This window comes from Pseudophryne corroboree, chromosome 4 (genome assembly GCF_028390025.1).
Source record: "Pseudophryne corroboree isolate aPseCor3 chromosome 4, aPseCor3.hap2, whole genome shotgun sequence".
Classification (NCBI taxonomy): Eukaryota; Metazoa; Chordata; class Amphibia; order Anura; family Myobatrachidae; genus Pseudophryne; species Pseudophryne corroboree.
The window spans coordinates 927,461,436-927,482,901 of NC_086447.1; the positions used below are offsets into that span (position 1 = coordinate 927,461,436).

The 21,466-nt window shown below is 51.0% G+C and overlaps 1 protein-coding gene across 1 annotated transcript in view; it reads left to right on the top strand.

Annotated features, from left to right (window-relative positions):
* PPP2R5A (protein phosphatase 2 regulatory subunit B'alpha) overlaps window positions 1-21,139 on the top strand; it is a 170,451-nt gene extending 149,312 nt beyond the window's left edge. Inside the window, exons 10-13 of the mRNA XM_063919047.1 lie at window positions 13,156-13,275; window positions 13,502-13,629; window positions 19,761-19,862; window positions 20,916-21,139. Coding sequence (XP_063775117.1) covers window positions 13,156-13,275; window positions 13,502-13,629; window positions 19,761-19,862; window positions 20,916-21,036 — 471 coding nt within the window. The 3' untranslated portion in view covers window positions 21,037-21,139. The remainder of the gene's footprint in view (window positions 1-13,155; window positions 13,276-13,501; window positions 13,630-19,760; window positions 19,863-20,915) is intronic.
* The last annotated feature ends 327 nt before the right edge of the window (window positions 21,140-21,466 follow it).

The window sequence follows — 21,466 nt, forward strand, 5'->3', positions numbered from 1 at the left end:
TGCAGTCAGTGCTGTCTTCTCTGGCTCGTGTATGTTGTAGTGTGTGGTCAGTGCTGTCTTCTCTGGGTCGTGTGTGTTGTAGTGTGCGGTCAGTGCTGTCTTCTCTGGCTCGTGTGTGTTGTAGTGTGCGATCAGTGCTGTCTTCCCTGCATTGTGTGTCTTGTAGTGTGCAGTCAGTGCTGTCTTCTCTGGCTCGTGTGTGTTGGTGTGCAGTCAGTGCTGTCTTCTCTGGCTCGTGTGTGTTGTAGTGTGCAGTCAGTGCTGTCTTCTCTGGCTCGTGTGTCTTGTAGTGTGCAGTCAGTGCTGTCTTCTCTGGGTCCTGTGTGTTGTAGTGTGCAGTCAGTGCTGTCTTCTCTGGCTCGTGTGTGTTGTAGTGTGCAGTCAGTGCTGTCTTCTCTGGCTCGTGTGTGTTGTAGTGTGTGGTCAGTGCTGTCTTCCCTGCATTGTGTGTCTTGTAGTGTGCAGTCAGTGCTGTCTTCTCTGGCTCGTGTATGTTGTAGTGTGTGGTCAGTGCTGTCTTCTCTGGCTCGTGTGTGTTGTAGTGTGCGGTCAGTGCTGTCTTCTCTGGCTCGTGTGTGTTGTAGTGTGCAGTCAGTGCTGTCTTCTCTGGCTCGTGTGTGTTGTAGTGTGCGATCAGTGCTGTCTTCCCTGCATTGTGTGTCTTGTAGTGTGCAGTCAGTGCTGTCTTCTCTGGCTCGTGTATGTTGTAGTGTGTGGTCAGTGCTGTCTTCTCTGGCTCGTGTGTGTTGTAGTGTGCGGTCAGTGCTGTCTTCTCTGGCTCGTGTGTGTTGTAGTGTGCGGTCAGTGTGTGTGTTGTAGTGTGCAGTCAGTGCTGTCTTCTCTGGCTCGTGTGTGTTGTAGTGTGCAGTCAGTGCTGTCTTCTCTGGCTCGTGTATGTTGTAGTGTGTGGTCAGTGCTGTCTTCTCTGGGTCGTGTGTGTTGTAGTGTGCGGTCAGTGCTGTCTTTTCTGGCTCGTGTGTGTTGTAGTGTGCGATCAGTGCTGTCTTCCCTGCATTGTGTGTCTTGTAGTGTGCAGTCAGTGCTGTCTTCTCTGGCTCGTGTGTGTTGGTGTGCAGTCAGTGCTGTCTTCTCTGGCTCGTGTGTGTTGTAGTGTGCAGTCAGTGCTGTCTTCTCTGGCTCGTGTGTGTTGTAGTGTGCAGTCAGTGCTGTCTTCTCTGGCTCGTGTGTGTTGTAGTGTGCGGTCAGTGCTGTCTTCCCTGCATTGTGTGTCTTGTAGTGTGCAGTCAGTGCTGTCTTCTCTGGCTCGTGTGTGTTGTAGTGTGCGATCAGTGCTGTCTTCTCTGGCTCGTGTGTGTTGTAGTGTGCGGTTAGTGCTGTCTTCTCTGGGTCGTGTGTGTTGTAGTGTGCAGTCAGTGCTGTCTTCTCTGGCTCGTGTGTGTTGTAGTGTGCGATCAGTGCTGTCTTCTCTGGCTCGTGTGTGTTGTAGTGTGCGGTCAGTGCTGTCTTCTCTGGCTCGTGTGTGTTGTAGTGTGCAGTCAGTGCTGTCTTCTCTGGGTCGTGTGTGTTGTAGTGTGTGGTCAGTGCTGTCTTCTGTGGCTCGTGTGTGTTGTAGTGTGCGGTCAGTGCTGTCTTCTCTGGCTCGTGTGTCTTGTAGTGTGCGGTCAGTGCTGTCTTCCCTGCATTGTGTCTTGTAGTGTGCAGTCAGTGCTGTCTTCTCTGGCTCGTGTGTGTTGTAGTGTGCGGTCAGTGCTGTCTTCTCTGGGTCGTGTGTGTTGTAGTGTGCGGTCAGTGCTGTCTTCTCTGGCTCGTGTGTGTTGTAGTGTGCGGTCAGTGCTGTCTTCTCTGGCTCGTGTGTGTTGTAGTGTGCGGTCAGTGTGTGTGTTGTAGTGTGCAGTCAGTGCTGTCTTCTCTGGCTCGTGTGTGTTGTAGTGTGCGGTCAGTGCTGTCTTCTCTGGCTCGTGTGTGTTGTAGTGTGCAGTCAGTGCTGTCTTCTCTGGCTCGTGTGTGTTGTAGTGTGCGGTCAGTGTGTGTTGTAGTGTGCGGTCAGTGCTGTATTCTCTGGCTCGTGTGTGTGGTCAGTGCTGTCTTCTCTGGCTCGTGTGTGTTGTAGTGTGCGGTCAGTGCTGTCTTCTCTGGCTCGTGTGTGTTGTAGTGTGCAGTCAGTGCTGTCTTCTCTGGCTCGTGTGTGTTGTAGTGTGCAGTCAGTGCTGTCTTCTCTGGGTCCTGTGTGTTGTAGTGTGCAGTCAGTGCTGTCTTCTCTGGGTCCTGTGTGTTGTAGTGTGCAGTCAGTGCTGTCTTCTCTGGCTCGTGTGTGTTGTAGTGTGCAGTCAGTGCTGTCTTCTCTGGCTCGTGTGTGTTGTAGTGTGTGGTCAGTGCTGTCTTCCCTGCATTGTGTGTCTTGTAGTGTGCAGTCAGTGCTGTCTTCTCTGGCTCGTGTATGTTGTAGTGTGTGGTCAGTGCTGTCTTCTCTGGCTCGTGTGTGTTGTAGTGTGCGGTCAGTGCTGTCTTCTCTGGCTCGTGTATGTTGTAGTGTGTGGTCAGTGCTGTCTTCTCTGGGTCGTGTGTGTTGTAGTGTGTGGTCAGTGCTGTCTTCTCTGGGTCGTGTGTGTTGTAGTGTGCGGTCAGTGCTGTCTTCTCTGGCTCGTGTGTGTTGTAGTGTGCGGTCAGTGCTGTCTTCTCTGGCTCGTGTGTGTTGTAGTGTGCAGTCAGTGCTGTCTTCTCTGGCTCGTGTGTGTTGTAGTGTGCGGTCAGTGTGTGTGTTGTAGTGTGCAGTCAGTGCTGTCTTCTCTGGCTCGTGTGTGTTGTAGTGTGCAGTCAGTGCTGTCTTCTCTGGCTCGTGTGTGTTGTAGTGTGCGGTCAGTGTGTGTTGTAGTGTGCAGTCAGTGCTGTCTTCTCTGGCTCGTGTGTGTTGTAGTGTGCAGTCAGTGCTGTCTTCTCTGGCTCGTGTGTGTTGTAGTGTGCAGTCAGTGCTGTCTTCTCTAGGTCGTGTGTGTTGTAGTGTGCGGTCAGTGCTGTCTTCTCTGGGTCGTGTGTGTTGTAGTGTGCGGTCAGTGCTGTCTTCTCTGGCTCGTGTGTGTTGTAGTGTGCGGTCAGTGCTGTCTTCTCTGGCTCGTGTGTGTTGTAGTGTGCGGTCAGTGCTGTCTTCTCTGGCTCGTGTGTGTTGTAGTGTGCGGTCAGTGCTGTCTTCTCTGGCTCGTGTGTGTTGTAGTGTGCGGTCAGTGCTGTCTTCTCTGGCTCGTGTGTGTTGTAGTGTGCGGTCAGTGCTGTCTTCTCTGGCTCGTGTGTGTTGTAGTGTGCGGTCAGTGCTGTCTTCTCTGGCTCGTGTGTGTTGTAGTGTGCAGTCAGTGCTGTCTTCTCTGGCTCGTGTGTGTTGTAGTGTGCAGTCAGTGCTGTCTTCTCTGGCTCGTGTGTGTTGTAGTGTGCGGTCAGTGCTGTCTTCTCTGGCTCGTGTGTGTTGTAGTGTGCAGTCAGTGCTGTCTTCTCTAGGTCGTGTGTGTTGTAGTGTGCGATCAGTGCTGTCTTCTCTGGCTCGTGTGTGTTGTAGTGTGCGGTCAGTGCTGTCTTCTCTGGCTCGTGTGTGTTGTAGTGTGCGATCAGTGCTGTCTTCCCTGCATTGTGTGTCTTGTAGTGTGCTGTCTTCTCTGGGTCGTGTGTGTTGTAGTGTGCGGTCAGTGCTGTTTTCTCTGGCTCGTGTGTGTTGTAGTGTGCAGTCAGTGCTGTCTTCTCTGGATCGTGTGTGTTGTAGTGTGCGGTCAGTGCTGTCTTCTGTGGCTCGTGTGTGTTGTAGTGTGCGGTCAGTGCTGTCTTCTGTGGCTCGTGTGTGTTGTAGTGTGCAGTCAGTGCTGTCTTCTCTAGGTCGTGTGTCTTGTAGTGTGCGATCAGTGCTGTCTTCTCTGGGTCGTGTGTGTTGTAGTGTGCAGTCAGTGCTGTCTTCTCTGGCTCGTGTGTGTTGTAGTGTGCGGTCAGTGCTGTCTTCTCTGGGTCGTGTGTGTTGTAGTGTGCGGTCAGTGCTGTCTTCTCTGGGTCGTGTGTGTTGTAGTGTGCGGTCAGTGCTGTCTTCTCTGGCTCGTGTATGTTGTAGTGTGCGGTCAGTGCTGTCTTCTCTGGCTCGTGTGTGTTGTAGTGTGCAGTCAGTGCTGTCTTCTCTGGCTCGTGTGTGTTGTAGTGTGCTGTCTTCTCTGGGTCGTGTGTGTTGTAGTGTGTGGTCAGTGCTGTCTTCTCTGGTTCGTGTGTGTTGTAGTGTGCGGTCAGTGCTGTCTTCTCTGGCTCGTCTGTGTTGTAGTGTGCAGTCAGTGCTGTCTTCTCTGGCTCGTGAGTGTTGTAGTGTGCTGTCTTCTCTGGGTCGTGTGTGTTGTAGTGTGTGGTCAGTGCTGTCTTCTCTGGTTCGTGTGTGTTGTAGTGTGTGGTCAGTGCTGTCTTCTCTGGTTCGTGTGTGTTGTAGTGTGTGGTCAGTGCTGTCTTCTCTGGCTCGTGTGTGTTGTAGTGTGTGGTCAGTGCTGTCTTCTCTGGCTCGTGTGTGTTGTAGTGTGCTGTCTTCTCTGGGTCGTGTGTGTTGTAGTGTGCGGTCAGTGCTGTCTTCTCTGGCTCGTGTATGTTGTAGTGTGCAGTCAGTGCTGTCTTCTCTGGCTCGTCTGTGTTGTAGTGTGCAGTCAGTGCTGTCTTCTCTGGCTCGTGAGTGTTGTAGTGTGCTGTCTTCTCTGGGTCGTGTGTGTTGTAGTGTGTGGTCAGTGCTGTCTTCTCTGGTTCGTGTGTGTTGTAGTGTGTGGTCAGTGCTGTCTTCTCTGGCTCGTGTGTGTTGTAGTGTGCTGTCTTCTCTGGGTCGTGTGTGTTGTAGTGTGCGGTCAGTGCTGTCTTCTCTGGCTCGTGTATGTTGTAGTGTGCAGTCAGTGCTGTCTTCTCTGGGTCGTGTGTGTTGTAGTGTGCAGTCAGTGCTGTCTTCTCTGGGTCGTGTGTGTTGTAGTGTGCGGTCAGTGCTGTCTTCTCTCGGTCGTGTGTGTTGTAGTGTGCAGTCAGTGCTGTTTTCTCTAGGTCGTGTGTGTTGTAGTGTGCAGTCAGTGCTGTTTTCTCTCGGTCGTGTGTGTTGTAGTGTGCAGTCAGTGCTGTCTTCTCTGGCTCGTGTGTGTTGTAGTGTGCAATCAGTGCTGTCTTCTCTGGCTCGTGTGTGTTGTAGTGTGCAGTCAGTGCTGTCTTCTCTGGCTCGTGTGTGTTGTAGTGTGCGGTCAGTGCTGTCTTCTCTGGGTCGTGTGTGTTGTAGTGTGCAGTCAGTGCTGTCTTCTCTGGCTCGTGTGTGTTGTAGTGTGTGGTCAGTGCTGTCTTCTCTGGCTCGTGTGTGTTGTAGTGTGCGATCAGTGCTGTCTTCTCTGGCTCGTGTGTGTTGTAGTGTGCGATCAGTGCTGTCTTCTCTGGGTCCTGTGTGTTGTAGTGTGCAGTCAGTGCTGTCTTCTCTGGGTCCTGTGTGTTGTAGTGTGCAGTCAGTGCTGTCTTCTCTGGCTCGTGTGTGTTGTAGTGTGTGGTCAGTGCTGTCTTCTCTGGCTCGTGTGTGTTGTAGTGTGCAGTCAGTGCTGTCTTCTCTGGGTCCTGTGTGTTGTAGTGTGCAGTCAGTGCTGTCTTCTCTGGCTCGTGTGTGTTGTAGTGTGCAGTCAGTGCTGTCTTCTCTAGGTCGTGTGTGTTGTAGTGTGTGGTCAGTGCTGTCTTCTCTGGCTCGTGTGTGTTGTAGTGTGTGGTCAGTGCTGTCTTCTCTGGCTCGTGTGTGTTGTAGTGTGCGGTCAGTGCTGTCTTCTCTGGCTCGTGTGTGTTGTAGTGTGCAGTCAGTGCTGTCTTCTCTGGCTCGTGTGTGTTGTAGTGTGTGGTCAGTGCTGTCTTCTCTGGCTCGTGTGTGTTGTAGTGTGTGGTCAGTGCTGTCTTCTCTGGGTCCTGTGTGTTGTAGTGTGCAGTCAGTGCTGTCTTCTCTGGCTCGTGTGTGTTGTAGTGTGCAGTCAGTGCTGTCTTCTCTAGGTCGTGTGTGTTGTAGTGTGTGGTCAGTGCTGTCTTCTCTGGCTCGTGTGTGTTGTAGTGTGTGGTCAGTGCTGTCTTCTCTGGGTCCTGTGTGTTGTAGTGTGCAGTCAGTGCTGTCTTCTCTGGCTCGTGTGTGTTGTAGTGTGCAGTCAGTGCTGTCTTCTCTGGCTCGTGTGTGTTGTAGTGTGCAGTCAGTGCTGTCTTCTCTGGCTCGTGTGTGTTGTAGTGTGTGGTTAGTGCTGTCTTCTCTGGGTCGTGTGTGTTGTAGTGTGTGGTCAGTGCTGTCTTCTCTGGCTCGTGTGTGTTGTAGTGTGCGGTCAGTGCTGTCTTCTCTGGGTCGTGTGTGTTGTAGTGTGCAGTCAGTGCTGTCTTCTCTGGCTCGTGTGTGTTGTAGTGTGCAATCAGTGCTGTCTTCTCTGGGTCCTGTGTGTTGTAGTGTGCAGTCAGTGCTGTCTTCTCTGGGTCGTGTGTGTTGTAGTGTGTGGTCAGTGCTGTCTTCTCTGGCTCGTGTGTGTTGTAGTGTGCGGTCAGTGTGTGTGTTGTAGTGTGCAGTCAGTGCTGTCTTCTCTGGCTCGTGTGTGTTGTAGTGTGCAGTCAGTGCTGTCTTCTCTGGCTCGTGTGTGTTGTAGTGTGCAGTCAGTGCTGTCTTCTCTAGGTCGTGTGTGTTGTAGTGTGCGGTCAGTGCTGTCTTCTCTCGGTCGTGTGTGTTGTAGTGTGCAGTCAGTGCTGTTTTCTCTAGGTCGTGTGTGTTGTAGTGTGCAGTCAGTGCTGTTTTCTCTCGGTCGTGTGTGTTGTAGTGTGCAGTCAGTGCTGTCTTCTCTGGCTCGTGTGTGTTGTAGTGTGCAATCAGTGCTGTCTTCTCTGGCTCGTGTGTGTTGTAGTGTGCAATCAGTGCTGTCTTCTCTGGGTCCTGTGTGTTGTAGTGTGCAGTCAGTGCTGTCTTCTCTGGGTCGTGTGTGTTGTAGTGTGTGGTCAGTGCTGTCTTCTCTGGCTCGTGTGTGTTGTAGTGTGCGGTCAGTGTGTGTGTTGTAGTGTGCAGTCAGTGCTGTCTTCTCTGGCTCGTGTGTGTTGTAGTGTGCAGTCAGTGCTGTCTTCTCTGGCTCGTGTGTGTTGTAGTGTGCAGTCAGTGCTGTCTTCTCTAGGTCGTGTGTGTTGTAGTGTGCGGTCAGTGCTGTCTTCTCTGGGTCGTGTGTGTTGTAGTGTGCAGTCAGTGCTGTCTTCTCTGGCTCGTGTGTGTTGTAGTGTGCGGTCAGTGCTGTCTTCTCTGGGTCGTGTGTGTTGTAGTGTGCGGTCAGTGCTGTCTTCTCTGGGTCGTGTGTGTTGTAGTGTGCGGTCAGTGCTGTCTTCTCTGGCTCGTGTGTGTTGTAGTGTGCAGTCAGTACTGTCTTCTCTGGGTCGTGTGTGTTGTAGTGTGCGGTCAGTGCTGTCTTCTCTGGGTCGTGTGTGTTGTAGTGTGCGGTCAGTGCTGTCTTCTCTGGCTCGTGTGTGTTGTAGTGTGCAGTCAGTGCTGTCTTCTCTGGCTCGTGTGTGTTGTAGTGTGCAGTCAGTACTGTCTTCTCTGGGTCGTGTGTGTTGTAGTGTGCGGTCAGTGCTGTCTTCTCTGGGTCGTGTGTGTTGTAGTGTGCGGTCAGTGCTGTCTTCTCTGGGTCGTGTGTGTTGTAGTGTGCGGTCAGTGCTGTCTTCTCTGGCTCGTGTGTGTTGTAGTGTGCAGTCAGTGCTGTCTTCTCTGGCTCGTGTGTGTTGTAATGTGCAGTCAGTACTGTCTTCTCTGGCTCGTGTGTGTTGTAGTGTGCAGTCAGTGCTGTCTTCTCTGGCTCGTGTGTGTTGTAGTGTGTGGTCAGTGCTGTCTTCTCTGGCTCGTGTGTGTTGTAGTGTGCGGTCAGTGCTGTCTTCTCTGGCTCGTGTGTGTTGTAGTGTGCGGTCAGTGCTGTCTTCTCTGGCTCGTGTGTGTTGTAGTGTGCGGTCAGTGCTGTCTTCTCTGGCTCGTGTGTGTTGTAGTGTGCAGTCAGTGCTGTCTTCTCTGGCTCGTGTGTGTTGTAGTGTGTGGTCAGTGCTGTCTTCTCTGGCTCGTGTGTGTTGTAGTGTGCGGTCAGTGCTGTCTTCTCTGGCTCGTGTATGTTGTAGTGTGCGGTCAGTGCTGTCTTCTCTGGCTCGTGTGTGTTGTAGTGTGCAGTCAGTGCTGTCTTCTCTGGCTCGTGTGTGTTGTAGTGTGCTGTCTTCTCTGGGTCGTGTGTGTTGTAGTGTGTGGTCAGTGCTGTCTTCTCTGGTTCGTGTGTGTTGTAGTGTGCGGTCAGTGCTGTCTTCTCTGGCTCGTCTGTGTTGTAGTGTGCAGTCAGTGCTGTGTTGTAGTGTGCGGTCAGTGCTGTCTTCTCTGGCTCGTGAGTGTTGTAGTGTGCTGTCTTCTCTGGGTCGTGTGTGTTGTAGTGTGTGGTCAGTGCTGTCTTCTCTGGTTCGTGTGTGTTGTAGTGTGTGGTCAGTGCTGTCTTCTCTGGCTCGTGTGTGTTGTAGTGTGCTGTCTTCTCTGGGTCGTGTGTGTTGTAGTGTGCGGTCAGTGCTGTCTTCTCTGGCTCGTGTATGTTGTAGTGTGCAGTCAGTGCTGTCTTCTCTGGGTCGTGTGTGTTGTAGTGTGCAGTCAGTGCTGTCTTCTCTGGGTCGTGTGTGTTGTAGTGTGCGGTCAGTGCTGTCTTCTCTCGGTCGTGTGTGTTGTAGTGTGCAGTCAGTGCTGTTTTCTCTAGGTCGTGTGTGTTGTAGTGTGCAGTCAGTGCTGTTTTCTCTCGGTCGTGTGTGTTGTAGTGTGTGGTCAGTGCTGTCTTCTCTGGCTCGTGTGTGTTGTAGTGTGTGGTCAGTGCTGTCTTCTCTGGCTCGTGTGTGTTGTAGTGTGTGGTCAGTGCTGTCTTCTCTGGCTCGTGTGTGTTGTAGTGTGTGGTCAGTGCTGTCTTCTCTGGCTCGTGTGTGTTGTAGTGTGTGGTCAGTGCTGTCTTCTCTGGCTCGTGTGTGTTGTAGTGTGTGGTCAGTGCTGTCTTCTCTGGTTCGTGTGTGTTGTAGTGTGCGGTCAGTGCTGTCTTCTCTGGCTCGTCTGTGTTGTAGTGTGCAGTCAGTGCTGTGTTGTAGTGTGCGGTCAGTGCTGTCTTCTCTGGCTCGTGAGTGTTGTAGTGTGCTGTCTTCTCTGGGTCGTGTGTGTTGTAGTGTGTGGTCAGTGCTGTCTTCTCTGGTTCGTGTGTGTTGTAGTGTGTGGTCAGTGCTGTCTTCTCTGGCTCGTGTGTGTTGTAGTGTGCTGTCTTCTCTGGGTCGTGTGTGTTGTAGTGTGCGGTCAGTGCTGTCTTCTCTGGCTCGTGTATGTTGTAGTGTGCAGTCAGTGCTGTCTTCTCTGGGTCGTGTGTGTTGTAGTGTGCAGTCAGTGCTGTCTTCTCTGGGTCGTGTGTGTTGTAGTGTGCGGTCAGTGCTGTCTTCTCTCGGTCGTGTGTGTTGTAGTGTGCAGTCAGTGCTGTTTTCTCTAGGTCGTGTGTGTTGTAGTGTGCAGTCAGTGCTGTTTTCTCTCGGTCGTGTGTGTTGTAGTGTGTGGTCAGTGCTGTCTTCTCTGGCTCGTGTGTGTTGTAGTGTGTGGTCAGTGCTGTCTTCTCTGGCTCGTGTGTGTTGTAGTGTGTGGTCAGTGCTGTCTTCTCTGGCTCGTGTGTGTTGTAGTGTGTGGTCAGTGCTGTCTTCTCTGGCTCGTGTGTGTTGTAGTGTGTGGTCAGTGCTGTCTTCTCTGGCTCGTGTGTGTTGTAGTGTGTGGTCAGTGCTGTCTTCTCTGGCTCGTGTGTGTTGTAGTGTGCAGTCAGTGCTGTCTTCTCTGGCTCGTGTGTGTTGTAGTGTGCAGTCAGTGCTGTCTTCTCTGGCTCGTGTGTGTTGTAGTGTGCAGTCAGTGCTGTCTTCTCTGGCTCGTGTGTGTTGTAGTGTGCAGTCAGTGCTGTCTTCTCTGGCTCGTGTGTGTTGTAGTGTGCGGTTAGTGCTGTCTTCTCTGGGTCGTGTGTGTTGTAGTGTGTGGTCAGTGCTGTCTTCTCTGGGTCGTGTGTGTTGTAGTGTGCAGTCAGTGCTGTCTTCTCTGGCTCGTGTGTGTTGTAGTGTGCAGTCAGTGCTGTCTTCTCTAGGTCGTGTGTGTTGTAGTGTGCGGTCAGTGCTGTCTTCTCTGGGTCGTGTGTGTTGTAGTGTGCAGTCAGTGCTGTCTTCCCTGCATTGTGTGTCTTGTAGTGTGCTGTCTTCTCTGGGTCGTGTGTGTTGTAGTGTGCGGTCAGTGCTGTTTTCTCTGGCTCGTGTGTGTTGTAGTGTGCAGTCAGTGCTGTCTTCTCTGGATCGTGTGTGTTGTAGTGTGCGGTCAGTGCTGTCTTCTGTGGCTCGTGTGTGTTGTAGTGTGCGGTCAGTGCTGTCTTCTGTGGCTCGTGTGTGTTGTAGTGTGTGGTCAGTGCTGTCTTCTCTGGCTTGTGTGTCTTGTAGTGTGCGATCAGTGCTGTCTTCTCTGGGTCGTGTGTGTTGTAGTGTGCAGTCAGTGCTGTCTTCTCTGGCTCGTGTGTGTTGTAGTGTGCGGTCAGTGCTGTCTTCTCTGGCTCGTGTGTGTTGTAGTGTGCGGTCAGTGCTGTCTTCTCTGGGTCGTGTGTGTTGTAGTGTGCGGTCAGTGCTGTCTTCTCTGGGTCGTGTGTGTTGTAGTGTGCGGTCAGTGCTGTCTTCTCTGGCTCGTGTATGTTGTAGTGTGCGGTCAGTGCTGTCTTCTCTGGCTCGTGTGTGTTGTAGTGTGCAGTCAGTGCTGTCTTCTCTGGCTCGTGTGTGTTGTAGTGTGCTGTCTTCTCTGGGTCGTGTGTGTTGTAGTGTGTGGTCAGTGCTGTCTTCTCTGGTTCGTGTGTGTTGTAGTGTGCGGTCAGTGCTGTCTTCTCTGGCTCGTCTGTGTTGTAGTGTGCAGTCAGTGCTGTCTTCTCTGGCTCGTGAGTGTTGTAGTGTGCGATCAGTGCTGTCTTCTCTGGGTCCTGTGTGTTGTAGTGTGCAATCAGTGCTGTCTTCTCTGGGTCCTGTGTGTTGTAGTGTGCAGTCAGTGCTGTCTTCTCTGGGTCGTGTGTGTTGTAGTGTGCAATCAGTGCGGTCTTCTCTGGGTCCTGTGTGTTTGTAGTGTGCAGTCAGTGCTGTCTTCTCTGGGTCGTGTGTGTTGTAGTGTGCGGTCAGTGCTGTCTTCTCTGGCTCATGTGTGTTGTAGTGTGCAATCAGTGCTGTCTTCTCTGGGTCCTGTGTGTTGTAGTGTGCAGTCAGTGCTGTCTTCTCTGGGTCCTGTGTGTTGTAGTGTGCAGTCAGTGCTGTCTTCTCTGGCTCGTGTGTGTTGTAGTGTGCAGTCAGTGCTGTCTTCTCTGGCTCGTGTGTGTTGTAGTGTGCGGTCAGTGCTGTCTTCTCTGGCTCGTGTGTGTTGTAGTGTGTGGTCAGTGCTGTCTTCTCTGGCTCGTGTGTGTTGTAGTGTGTGGTCAGTGCTGTCTTCTCTGGCTCGTGTGTGTTGTAGTGTGTGGTCAGTGCTGTCTTCTCTGGCTCGTGTGTGTTGTAGTGTGCAGTCAGTGCTGTCTTCTCTGGCTCGTGTGTGTTGTAGTGTGCAGTCAGTGCTGTCTTCTCTGGGTCCTGTGTGTTGTAGTGTGCAGTCAGTGCTGTCTTCTCTGGCTCGTGTGTGTTGTAGTGTGCAGTCAGTGCTGTCTTCTCTAGGTCGTGTGTGTTGTAGTGTGTGGTCAGTGCTGTCTTCTCTGGCTCGTGTGTGTTGTAGTGTGTGGTCAGTGCTGTCTTCTCTGGCTCGTGTGTGTTGTAGTGTGCGGTCAGTGCTGTCTTCTCTGGCTCGTGTGTGTTGTAGTGTGCAATCAGTGCTGTCTTCTCTGGCTCGTGTGTGTTGTAGTGTGTGGTCAGTGCTGTCTTCTCTGGCTCGTGTGTGTTGTAGTGTGTGGTCAGTGCTGTCTTCTCTGGCTCGTGTGTGTTGTAGTGTGTGGTCAGTGCTGTCTTCTCTTGCTCGTGTGTGTTGTAGTGTGCAGTCAGTGCTGTCTTCTCTGGCTCGTGTGTGTTGTAGTGTGCAGTCAGTGCTGTCTTCTCTGGGTCCTGTGTGTTGTAGTGTGCAGTCAGTGCTGTCTTCTCTGGGTCCTGTGTGTTGTAGTGTGCAGTCAGTGCTGTCTTCTCTGGCTTGTGTGTGTTGTAGTGTGTGGTCAGTGCTGTCTTCTCTGGCTCGTGTGTGTTGTAGTGTGCGGTCAGTGCTGTCTTCTCTGGCTCGTGTGTGTTGTAGTGTGCGGTCAGTGCTGTCTTCTCTGGGTCGTGTGTGTTGTAGTGTGCAGTCAGTGCTGTCTTCTCTGGCTCGTGTGTGTTGTAGTGTGCAATCAGTGCTGTCTTCTCTGGGTGCTGTGTGTTGTAGTGTGCAGTCAGTGCTGTCTTCTCTGGGTCGTGTGTGTTGTAGTGTGCGGTCAGTGCTGTCTTCTCTAGGTCGTGTGTGTTGTAGTGTGCAGTCAGTGCTGTCTTCTCTAGGTCGTGTGTGTTGTAGTGTGCAGTCAGTGCTGTCTTCTCTGGCTCGTGTGTGTTGTAGTGTGCAGTCAGTGCTGTCTTCTCTGGCTCGTGTGTGTTGTAGTGTGCAGTCAGTGCTGTCTTCTCTAGGTCGTGTGTGTTGTAGTGTGCAGTCAGTGCTGTCTTCTCTAGGTCGTGTGTGTTGTAGTGTGCAGTCAGTGCTGTCTTCTCTGGCTCGTGTGTGTTGTAGTGTGCAGTCAGTGCTGTCTTCTCTAGGTCGTGTGTGTTGTAGTGTGCAGTCAGTGCTGTCTTCTCTGGCTCGTGTGTGTTGTAGTGTGCAGTCAGTGCTGTCTTCTCTGGCTCGTGTGTGTTGTAGTGTGCAGTCAGTGCTGTCTTCTCTGGCTCGTGTGTGTTGTAGTGTGCAGTCAGTGCTGTCTTCTCTGGCTCGTGTGTGTTGTAGTGTGCAGTCAGTGCTGTCTTCTCTAGGTCGTGTGTGTTGTAGTGTGCAGTCAGTGCTGTCTTCTCTGGCTCGTGTGTGTTGTAGTGTGCAGTCAGTGCTGTCTTCTCTGGCTCGTGTGTGTTGTAGTGTGCAGTCAGTGCTGTCTTCTCTGGCTCGTGTGTGTTGTAGTGTGCAGTCAGTGCTGTCTTCTCTGGCTCGTGTGTGTTGTAGTGTGCAGTCAGTGCTGTTCAATCGTTTCACTTTTATGATTTCTGCCGCAGGTGATGTTTTTAGGTGAAATAGAAGAGATCTTGGACGTTATTGAGCCAACTCAGTTTAAGAAGATTCAAGAACCTTTGTTTAAGCAGATATCGAGATGCGTGTCCAGCTCTCACTTTCAGGTGGGTGGAGTGAGGGATTACGTTGTACAGTTTGCACGTAGTATAGTATTCTACATACCCCCTACTGACTGGCGGCTTGGAAATGGTGACACGTACTTTGAGCTTGTACAACACTATCCGGGGTTAGTGTTGTCTTCCAGTTGTGCACTGGTGTGAGATGTTAAAGTAAAGTGTTCCATGTTTGTCATCGGACGACGCTGATGTTTGTCATTGCGTTGTTTTGCAGGTTGCGGAGAGGGCCCTGTATTTCTGGAACAACGAGTATATTCTCAGTCTGATTGAGGAAAACATTGACAAAATCCTACCAATCATGTTCGGTAGTTTGTACAAAATCTCCAAAGAACACTGGAACCCGTGAGTACCCCTTGTGTTCCTCTTACCGTCATACGCTCATGCTGATTTGTGCTTACAGTTCCACGTTCATTCAGTTTTGCTTCTGAACTCTGTTACTGTTTGGTTTTGTGTCGCCCTAAGACGTTATGGTCGGAGTTTTATTATCCTAAATCCTGTGAACGTTTGGATTGGTTACTTAAAAGCTGAAATCCCATTCAAAAAAATAGATTTATTTTTATATATAATCTAATGGCTGCAGGCTAGGAAGAACAAACGCTTTTTCCTTGGTTTGTTTCTTCAGGCTGCTATTTATGACTTATTATACTGTTACATAGAATAAAATGACAACCATAGTTACAATCCACGTACAGATAAATATACATTCCCCTTTTAAACTGAATATCTGGAGTCGTGTTTTATGTAACGTCAGTGCAAAGTGGGATTCATCAATCCTATATTTCTCTGACGTCCTAGTGGATGCTGGGAACTCCGTAAGGACCATGGGGAATAGCGGGCTCCGCAGGAGACTGGGCACTCTAAAAGAAAGATTAGGTACTATCTGGTGTGCACTGGCTCCTCTCTCTATGCCCCTCCTCCAGACCTCAGTTAGAATCTGTGCCCGGCCCGAGCTGGTTGCACACTAGGGGCTCTCCTGAGCTCCTAGTAAAGAAAGTATTTGTTAGGTTTTTTATTTTCAGTGAGATCTGCTTGCAACAGACTCACTGCTACGTGGGACTAAGGGGAGAAGAAGCGAACCTACCTGCTTGCAGCTAGCTTGGGCTTCTTAGGCTACTGGACACCATTAGCTCCAGAGGGATCGAACACAGGCCCAGCCTCGGTCGTCTGGTCTCGGAGCCGCGCCGCCGTCCCCCTTACAGAGCCAGAAGCAAGAAGAACGTCCTGGAAATCGGCGGCTGAAGACTTCGGTCTTCATTAAGGTAGCGCACAGCACTGCAGCTGTGCGCCATTGCTCCCTATGCACACCACATACTCCGGTCACTGATGGGTGCAGGGCGCTGGGGGGGGGGGGGGGGGGGGGGCGCGCCCTGGGCTGCAATTAGAGTACCTTAACTTTGGCAAACAACACATAATATAGCCTAATAAGCTATATATGTGTAAACATCCCCTGCCATAATACAATTATAAGAGCGGGAGAAGTCCGCCGAAAAAGGGGCGGGGCTATCTCCCTCAGCACACTGGCGCCATTTTCTCTTCACAGTGCAGCTGGAAGACAGCTCCCCAGGCTCTCCCCTGCAGTTTCCAGGCTCAAAGGGTTAAAAAGAGAGGGGGGGGGGGCACTAAATTTAGGCGCAAACTGTATATAAAAAGCAGCTATAGGGATAAATCACTTTCTATTAGTGTAAATCCCTGATTAAATAGTGCTGTGGTGTGTGCTGGCATACTCTCTCTCTCTGTCTCCCCAAAGGATTTTGTGGGGTCCTGTCCTCAGTCAGAGCATTCCCTGTGTGTGTGCGGTGTGTCGGTACGGCTGTGTCGACTTGTTTGATGAGGAGGCTTATGTGGAGGCGGAGCAGGTGCCGATAAATGTGATGTCACCCCCTGTGGGGCCGACACCAGAGTGGGTGGATATGTGGAAGGTATTAACCGACCGTGTCAACTCCTTACATAAAAGGCTGGATGACGTAACAGCCATGGGACAGCCAGCTTCTCAGCCCGCGCCTGCCCAGGCGTCTCAAAGGCCATCAGGGGCTCAAAAACGGCTGCTACCTCAGATGGCAGACACAGATGTCGACACGGAGTCTGACTCCAGTGTCGACGAGGTTGAGACATATACACAATCCACTAGGGGCATCCGTTGCATGATTTCGGCAATGAAAAATGTGTTACACATTTCTGACATTAACCCAAGTACCACTAAAAAGGGGTTTTATGTTTGGGGAGAAAAAGCAGCCAGTGTTTTGTTCCCCCATCAGATGAATTGAATGAAGTGTGTGATGAAGCGTGGGTTTCCCCCGATAAGAAACTGGTCATTTCTAAAAAGTTACTGATGGCGTACCCTTTCCCGCCAGAGGATAGGTCACGTTGGGAGATATCCCCTAGGGTGGATAAGGCGCTCACACGTTTGTCAAAAAAGGTGGCACTGCCGTCTCAGGATACGGCCACCTTGAAGGAGCCTGCGGATAGAAAGCAGGAGGCTATCCTGAAGTCTGTATATACACACTCAGGTACTATACTGAGACCTGCAATTGCCTCAGCATAAATAGTGCTGCTGCAGCGTGGTCTGATACCCTGTCAGATAATATTAATACCCTCGACAGGGATACTATTTTGCTAACCATAGAGCATATTAAAGACGTCGTCTTATATATGAGGGATGCACAGAGGGATATTTGCCGGCTGGCATCCAGAATTAATGCAATGTCCATTTCTGCCAGGAGGGTATTATGGACCCGGCAGTGGACAGGTGATGCTGATTCTAAAAGGCACATGGAGATTCTGCCTTATAAGGGTGAGGAATTATTTGGGGATGGTCTCTCGGACCTCGTATCCACAGCAACAGCTGGGAAGTCAAAATTTTTACCTCGGGTTCCCTCACAGCCTAAGAAAGCACCGTATTATCAGGTACAGTCCTTTCGGCCTCAGAAAAGCAAGCGGGTCAAAGGCGCTTCCTTTCTGCCAGAGGCAAGGGAAGAAGGAAAAGGGCTGCACCAGACAGCCAGTTCCCAGGATCAAAAATCTTCCCCCGCTTCCTCTAAGTCCACCGCATGACGCTGGGGCTCCACAGGCTGAGCCAGGTGCGGTGGGGGCGCGTCTCCGGAACTTCAGCGACCAGTGGGCTCGCTCACAGATGGATCCCTGGGTTCTGCAAGTAGTATCACAGGGATACAAGCTGGAGTTCGAGGCGACACCCCCTCGCGGTTACCTCAAATCAGCCTTGCCTGCTGCCCTCAGAGAAAGGGAGGTAGTACTGGCGGCAATTCACAAGCTGTATCTTCAGCAGGTGATAATCAAGGTACCCCTCCTTCAACAGGGACGGGGTTACTATTCCACAATGTTGTGGTACCGAAACCAGACGGTTCGGTGAGACCCATTCTAAATTTAAAATCCTTGAACATTTATATAAAAAAGTTCAAGTTGAAAGTACCTCAAGGGTGTGGTACAGGACTGTCATTACCAATTCCAGACGTTGCCGTCTGGCCTGTCCACGGCACCGTGGGTATTTACCAAGGTAATGGCCGAAATGATGCTCCTCCGAAAGAAGGGAGTCATGATTATTCCGGACTTAGACGATCTCCTTATAAAGGCGAGGTCCAAAGAGCAGTTGCTAGTCGGCGTGGCACTATCTCAGGAAGTGCTGCATCAGCACGGCTGGATTCTGAATATCCCAAAGTCGCAGCTGATTCCTGCGACGCGTCTGCTGTTCTTAGGCATGATTCTGGACACAGAACAGAAGAAGATATTTCTCCCGGAGGAGAAGGCCCCGGAATTATCATCTCTGGTCAGGGTCCTCCTGAAACCAAAGCAGGTGTTGGTGCATCACTGCACGCGAGTCCTGGGAAAGATGGTAGCTTCTTACGAAGCAAGTCCCTTCGGCAGATTCCATGCAAGGATCTTCCAGTGGGATCTGTTGGACAAGTGGTCCAGATCGCATCTCCAGATGCATCGGTTAATCACCCTGTCCCCGAGGGCCAGGGTGTCTCTGCTGTGGTGGCTGCAGAGTGCTCATCTGCTCGAAGGCCGCAGATTCGGCATACAGGACTGGGTCCTGGTGACCACGGATGCAAGCCTCCGAGGTTGGGGGGCAGTCACCCAGGGAAGAAACTTCCAAGGACAATGGTCAAGTCAGGAAACTTCCCTACACATAAATATTCTGGAACTAAGGGACATTTACAACGCCCTGAGTCAAGCAGAATCCCTGCTTCAAAACCAACCGGTACTGATTCAGTCAGACAACATCACAGCGGTCGCCCATGTAAACCGCCAGGGCTGCACAAGAAGCAGGGTGGCAATGGCAGAAGCCACAAGGATTCTTTGATGGCGGAGAATCACGTGATAGCACTGTCAGCAGTGTTCATTCCGGGAGTGGACAACTGGGAAGCAGACTTCCTCAGCAGGCACGACCTCCACCCGGGAGAGTGGGGACTTCATCCAGAGGTCTTCCAGCTGATTGTGAACCGTTGGGAACGGCCACAGGTGGACATGATGGCGTCCCGCCTCAACAAAAAGCTAAAAAGATATTGCGCCAGGTCAAGGGACCCTCAGGCGATAGCTGTGGACGCTCTAGTGACACCGTGGGTGTACCAGTCGGTTTATGTGTTCCCTCCTCTTCCTCTCATACCCAAGGTACTGAGAATAATAAGAAGGAGAGGAGTAAGAACTATACTCATTGTTCCGGATTGGCCGAGAAGAGCTTGGTACTCAGAACTTCAAGAAATGATCTCAGAGGACCCTTGGCCTCTGCCGCTCAGACAGGACCTGCTACTGCAGGGGCCCTGTCTGTTCCAAGACTTACCGCGGCTGCGGTTGACGGCATGGCGGTTGAACACCGGATCCTAAAGGAAAAGGGCATTCCGGAGGAAGTCATTCCTACGCTGATTAAAGCTAGGAAGGATGTGACCGCAAAACATTATCACCGCATATGGCGGAAATATGTTGCTTGGTGTGAGGCCTGGAAGGCCCCAACGGAGGAATTTCAGCTGGGTCGATTTCTGCACTTCCTACAGTCAGGGGTGACTATGGGCCTCAACTTGGGTTCCATTAAGGTCCAGATTTTGGCTCTGTCGATTTTCTTCCAAAACGAACTGCCTGAAGTTCAGACTTTTGTTAAAGGAGTGCTGCATATTCAGCCCCCTTTTGTGCCTCCAGTGGCACCTTGGGATCTCAACGTGGTGTTGGATTTCCTAAAGTCGCATTGGTTGAGCCACTTAAAACCGTGGAGCAAAAATATCTCTCGCGGAAAGTGGTCATGCTGTTGGCCTTGGCTTCGGCCAGGCGTGTATCAGAATTGGCGGCTTTGTCATGTAAAAGCCCTTATCTGATTTTTCATATGGATAGGGCGGAATTGAGGACTCGTTCCCAATTTCTTCCTAAGGTGGTATCAGCGTTTCATTTGAACCACCCTATTGTGGTGCCTGCGGCTACTCGGGACTTGGAGGCTTCCAAGTTGCTGGACGTAGTCAGGGCCCTGAAAATCTATGTTTCCAGGATGGCTAGAGTCAGGAAAACTGACTCGCTATTTATCCTGTATGCACCCAACAAGCTGGGTGCTCCTGCTTCAAAGCAGACTATTGCTCGCTGGATCTATAGCACGATTCAACTTGCACTTTCTGCGGCTGGACTGCCGCATCCTAAATCAGTAAAAGCCCATTCCACGAGGAAGGTGGACTCTTCTTGGGCGGCTGCCTGAGGGGTTTCGGCTTTACAGCTTTGCCGAGCTGCTACTTGGTCGGGTTAAAACACGTTTGCAAAATTCTACAAGTTTGATACCCTGGCTGAGGAGGACCTTGAGTTTACTCATTCGGTGCTGCAGAGTCATCCGCACTCTCCCGCCCGTTTGGGAGCTTTGGTATAATCCCCATGGTCCTTACGGAGTTCCCAGCATCCACTAGGACGTCAGAGAAAATAAGAATTTACTCACCGGTAATTCCATTTCTCGTAGTCCGTAGTGGATGCTGGGCGCCCATCCCAAGTGCGGATTGTCTGCAATACTTGTATATAGTTATTGCCTAACTAAAGGGTTATTGTTATGAGCCATCTTTTCGTGAGGCTCCGTTGTTATTCATACTGTTAACTGGGTATAGTTATCACGGGTTATACGGTGTGATTGGTGTGGCTGGTATGAGTCTTACCCGGGATTCCAAATCCTTTCCTTATTGTGTCAGCTCTTCCGGGCACAGTTTCCTAACTGAGGTCTGGAGGAGGGGCATAGAGGGAGGAGCCAGTGCACACCAGATAGTACCTAATCTTTCTTTTAGAGTGCCCAGTCTCCTGCGGAGCCCGCTATTCCACATGGTCCTTACGGAGTTCCCAGCATCCACTACGGACTACGAGAAATAGAATTACCGGTGAGTAAATTCTTATTATTGCAGTATGAGAGGTGAGTGTTTGCCACCATACATTGCTTAGTGTCCATACATCAGAGGGTCTAGCGCCAGTCGCTGATTTCTGCGTGTGCTTTTCTCTTTGTCTAGGACGATTGTAGCCCTGGTGTACAACGTATTGAAAACATTAATGGAAATGAATGGAAAACTATTTGATGAACTTACCGGCTCATACAAAGCGGAACGGCAAAGGTATATAGAGCGGAACATGTATGGATGGTGTCAGGCTGATTCCTTACCAGCCAGACTAGCGCAGCGTGACGGTGTTCAGCTGATTCCTTACCAGCCAGACTAGCGCAGCGTGACGGTGTTCAGCTGATTCCTTACCAGCCAGACTAGCGCAGCGTGACGGTGTTCAGCTGATTCCTTACCAGCCAGACTAGCGCAGCGTGACGGTGTTCAGCTGATTCCTTACCAGCCAGACTAGCGCAGCGTGACGGTGTTCTCAGTTGCCTGATACTCGTGTGAATACAGTCTATTGATCTGTTAAGAACCGTCACTGAGACGGAAGGTGTCGTGGTGTTCCCTGTGGTGTTTGGCTTGTTGCGTTTTTAGTAATGATTGTGTTAGATCTGCATAAAGACTAATACCGTGTGCAATTTAAAATGCAAATGCAGATATCCCCCCACCCCTTTCTCAGTGAAAAATACTGTATATATTGTTTAAAAGGTTCCCCCTTTGTAGAATTTCCTGCGTTGCTTATTGGAGGCCTCTGAGGGATGCTCTGAATTTGGATCAGGGCGCCGAGTGAAGGGGAAATGGGTAGCGATTACTTGGGACTGTTTCTCTGTAGGGGCCAGGGTTTGCAGGGACTCATAGTCACACCCTACTGTGTCATGGTCACTCCCTCTCTGTCCTAGTCACCCCCCCCATATATGTACAGATCTAAGAGATTGAGGTGCATAGCCACACACCCTCTTATGGCCTCGCCCACTTCACGTCACCCGGGCCCGCCTGGAGTCTCGGATGCCCTGGGTTTGATTGGTGTTAGCCAGTGTTTCCCAAATCTAGTCCTATGCGCACCGTGAAGTGCATGTTTTCCAGGTCTACTTGCTGGTACACAAGTGTTTTTCCAATAGTTCACCTGTGATTCTGTATGGAGACTGGAAAACATGGCCTGTTAGGGTTCCCTCGGCACCGGATTTGGGAAACTCTTAAGCGAACACTGTGTAAAAGCGATAGTGTAAGAGAAGCCTACTTGCGGTGGTAATGAAGGCAGTATGTACGTTTATGTCCCCCTCTCAGGGAGAAGAAGAAGGAGCTGGAACGTGAGGAGCTATGGAGAAAGCTGGACGACCTCCAGCTGAAGAAGGCCTTGGTGGAGAACAGTGCTTTCAGTGTACAGAAACATACAAGTGCCAAATAAACCACATCACGACGACCTCTGCTCCATAGGCATAATACTTTTGTATATTTTTATTTTTCTTTCCCCCAAAAAATGTAAAGTAATAAAACCGGTTCTCCGTTAAGATATAAGGACAGTTTTTGGGGGGCGCACATCCCCGTCTTGTGGATGGTTTGGCTGCGAGGAGGACCAGTAATAAATTGCAGGGCGACTCGTTGCTGACCTCTCTGACCGCAGTTGTTAGCGCATTTCCGCAGCGCCTTCTGCCCTCTGCCAGCGATCTCTAGGGATAGATGACTTCTGTAATATGAGTGAGGGGGTAATTCTGGGGGTGGGAAGAATTTATGACTTGAATTCTATATTATATATATTTTTTTTATTATTGTGTTGCACATAGGTGTATTAGTCTGCGATGTACATTGTTTTTCTGCGTTTTATATGTTTATCTCTT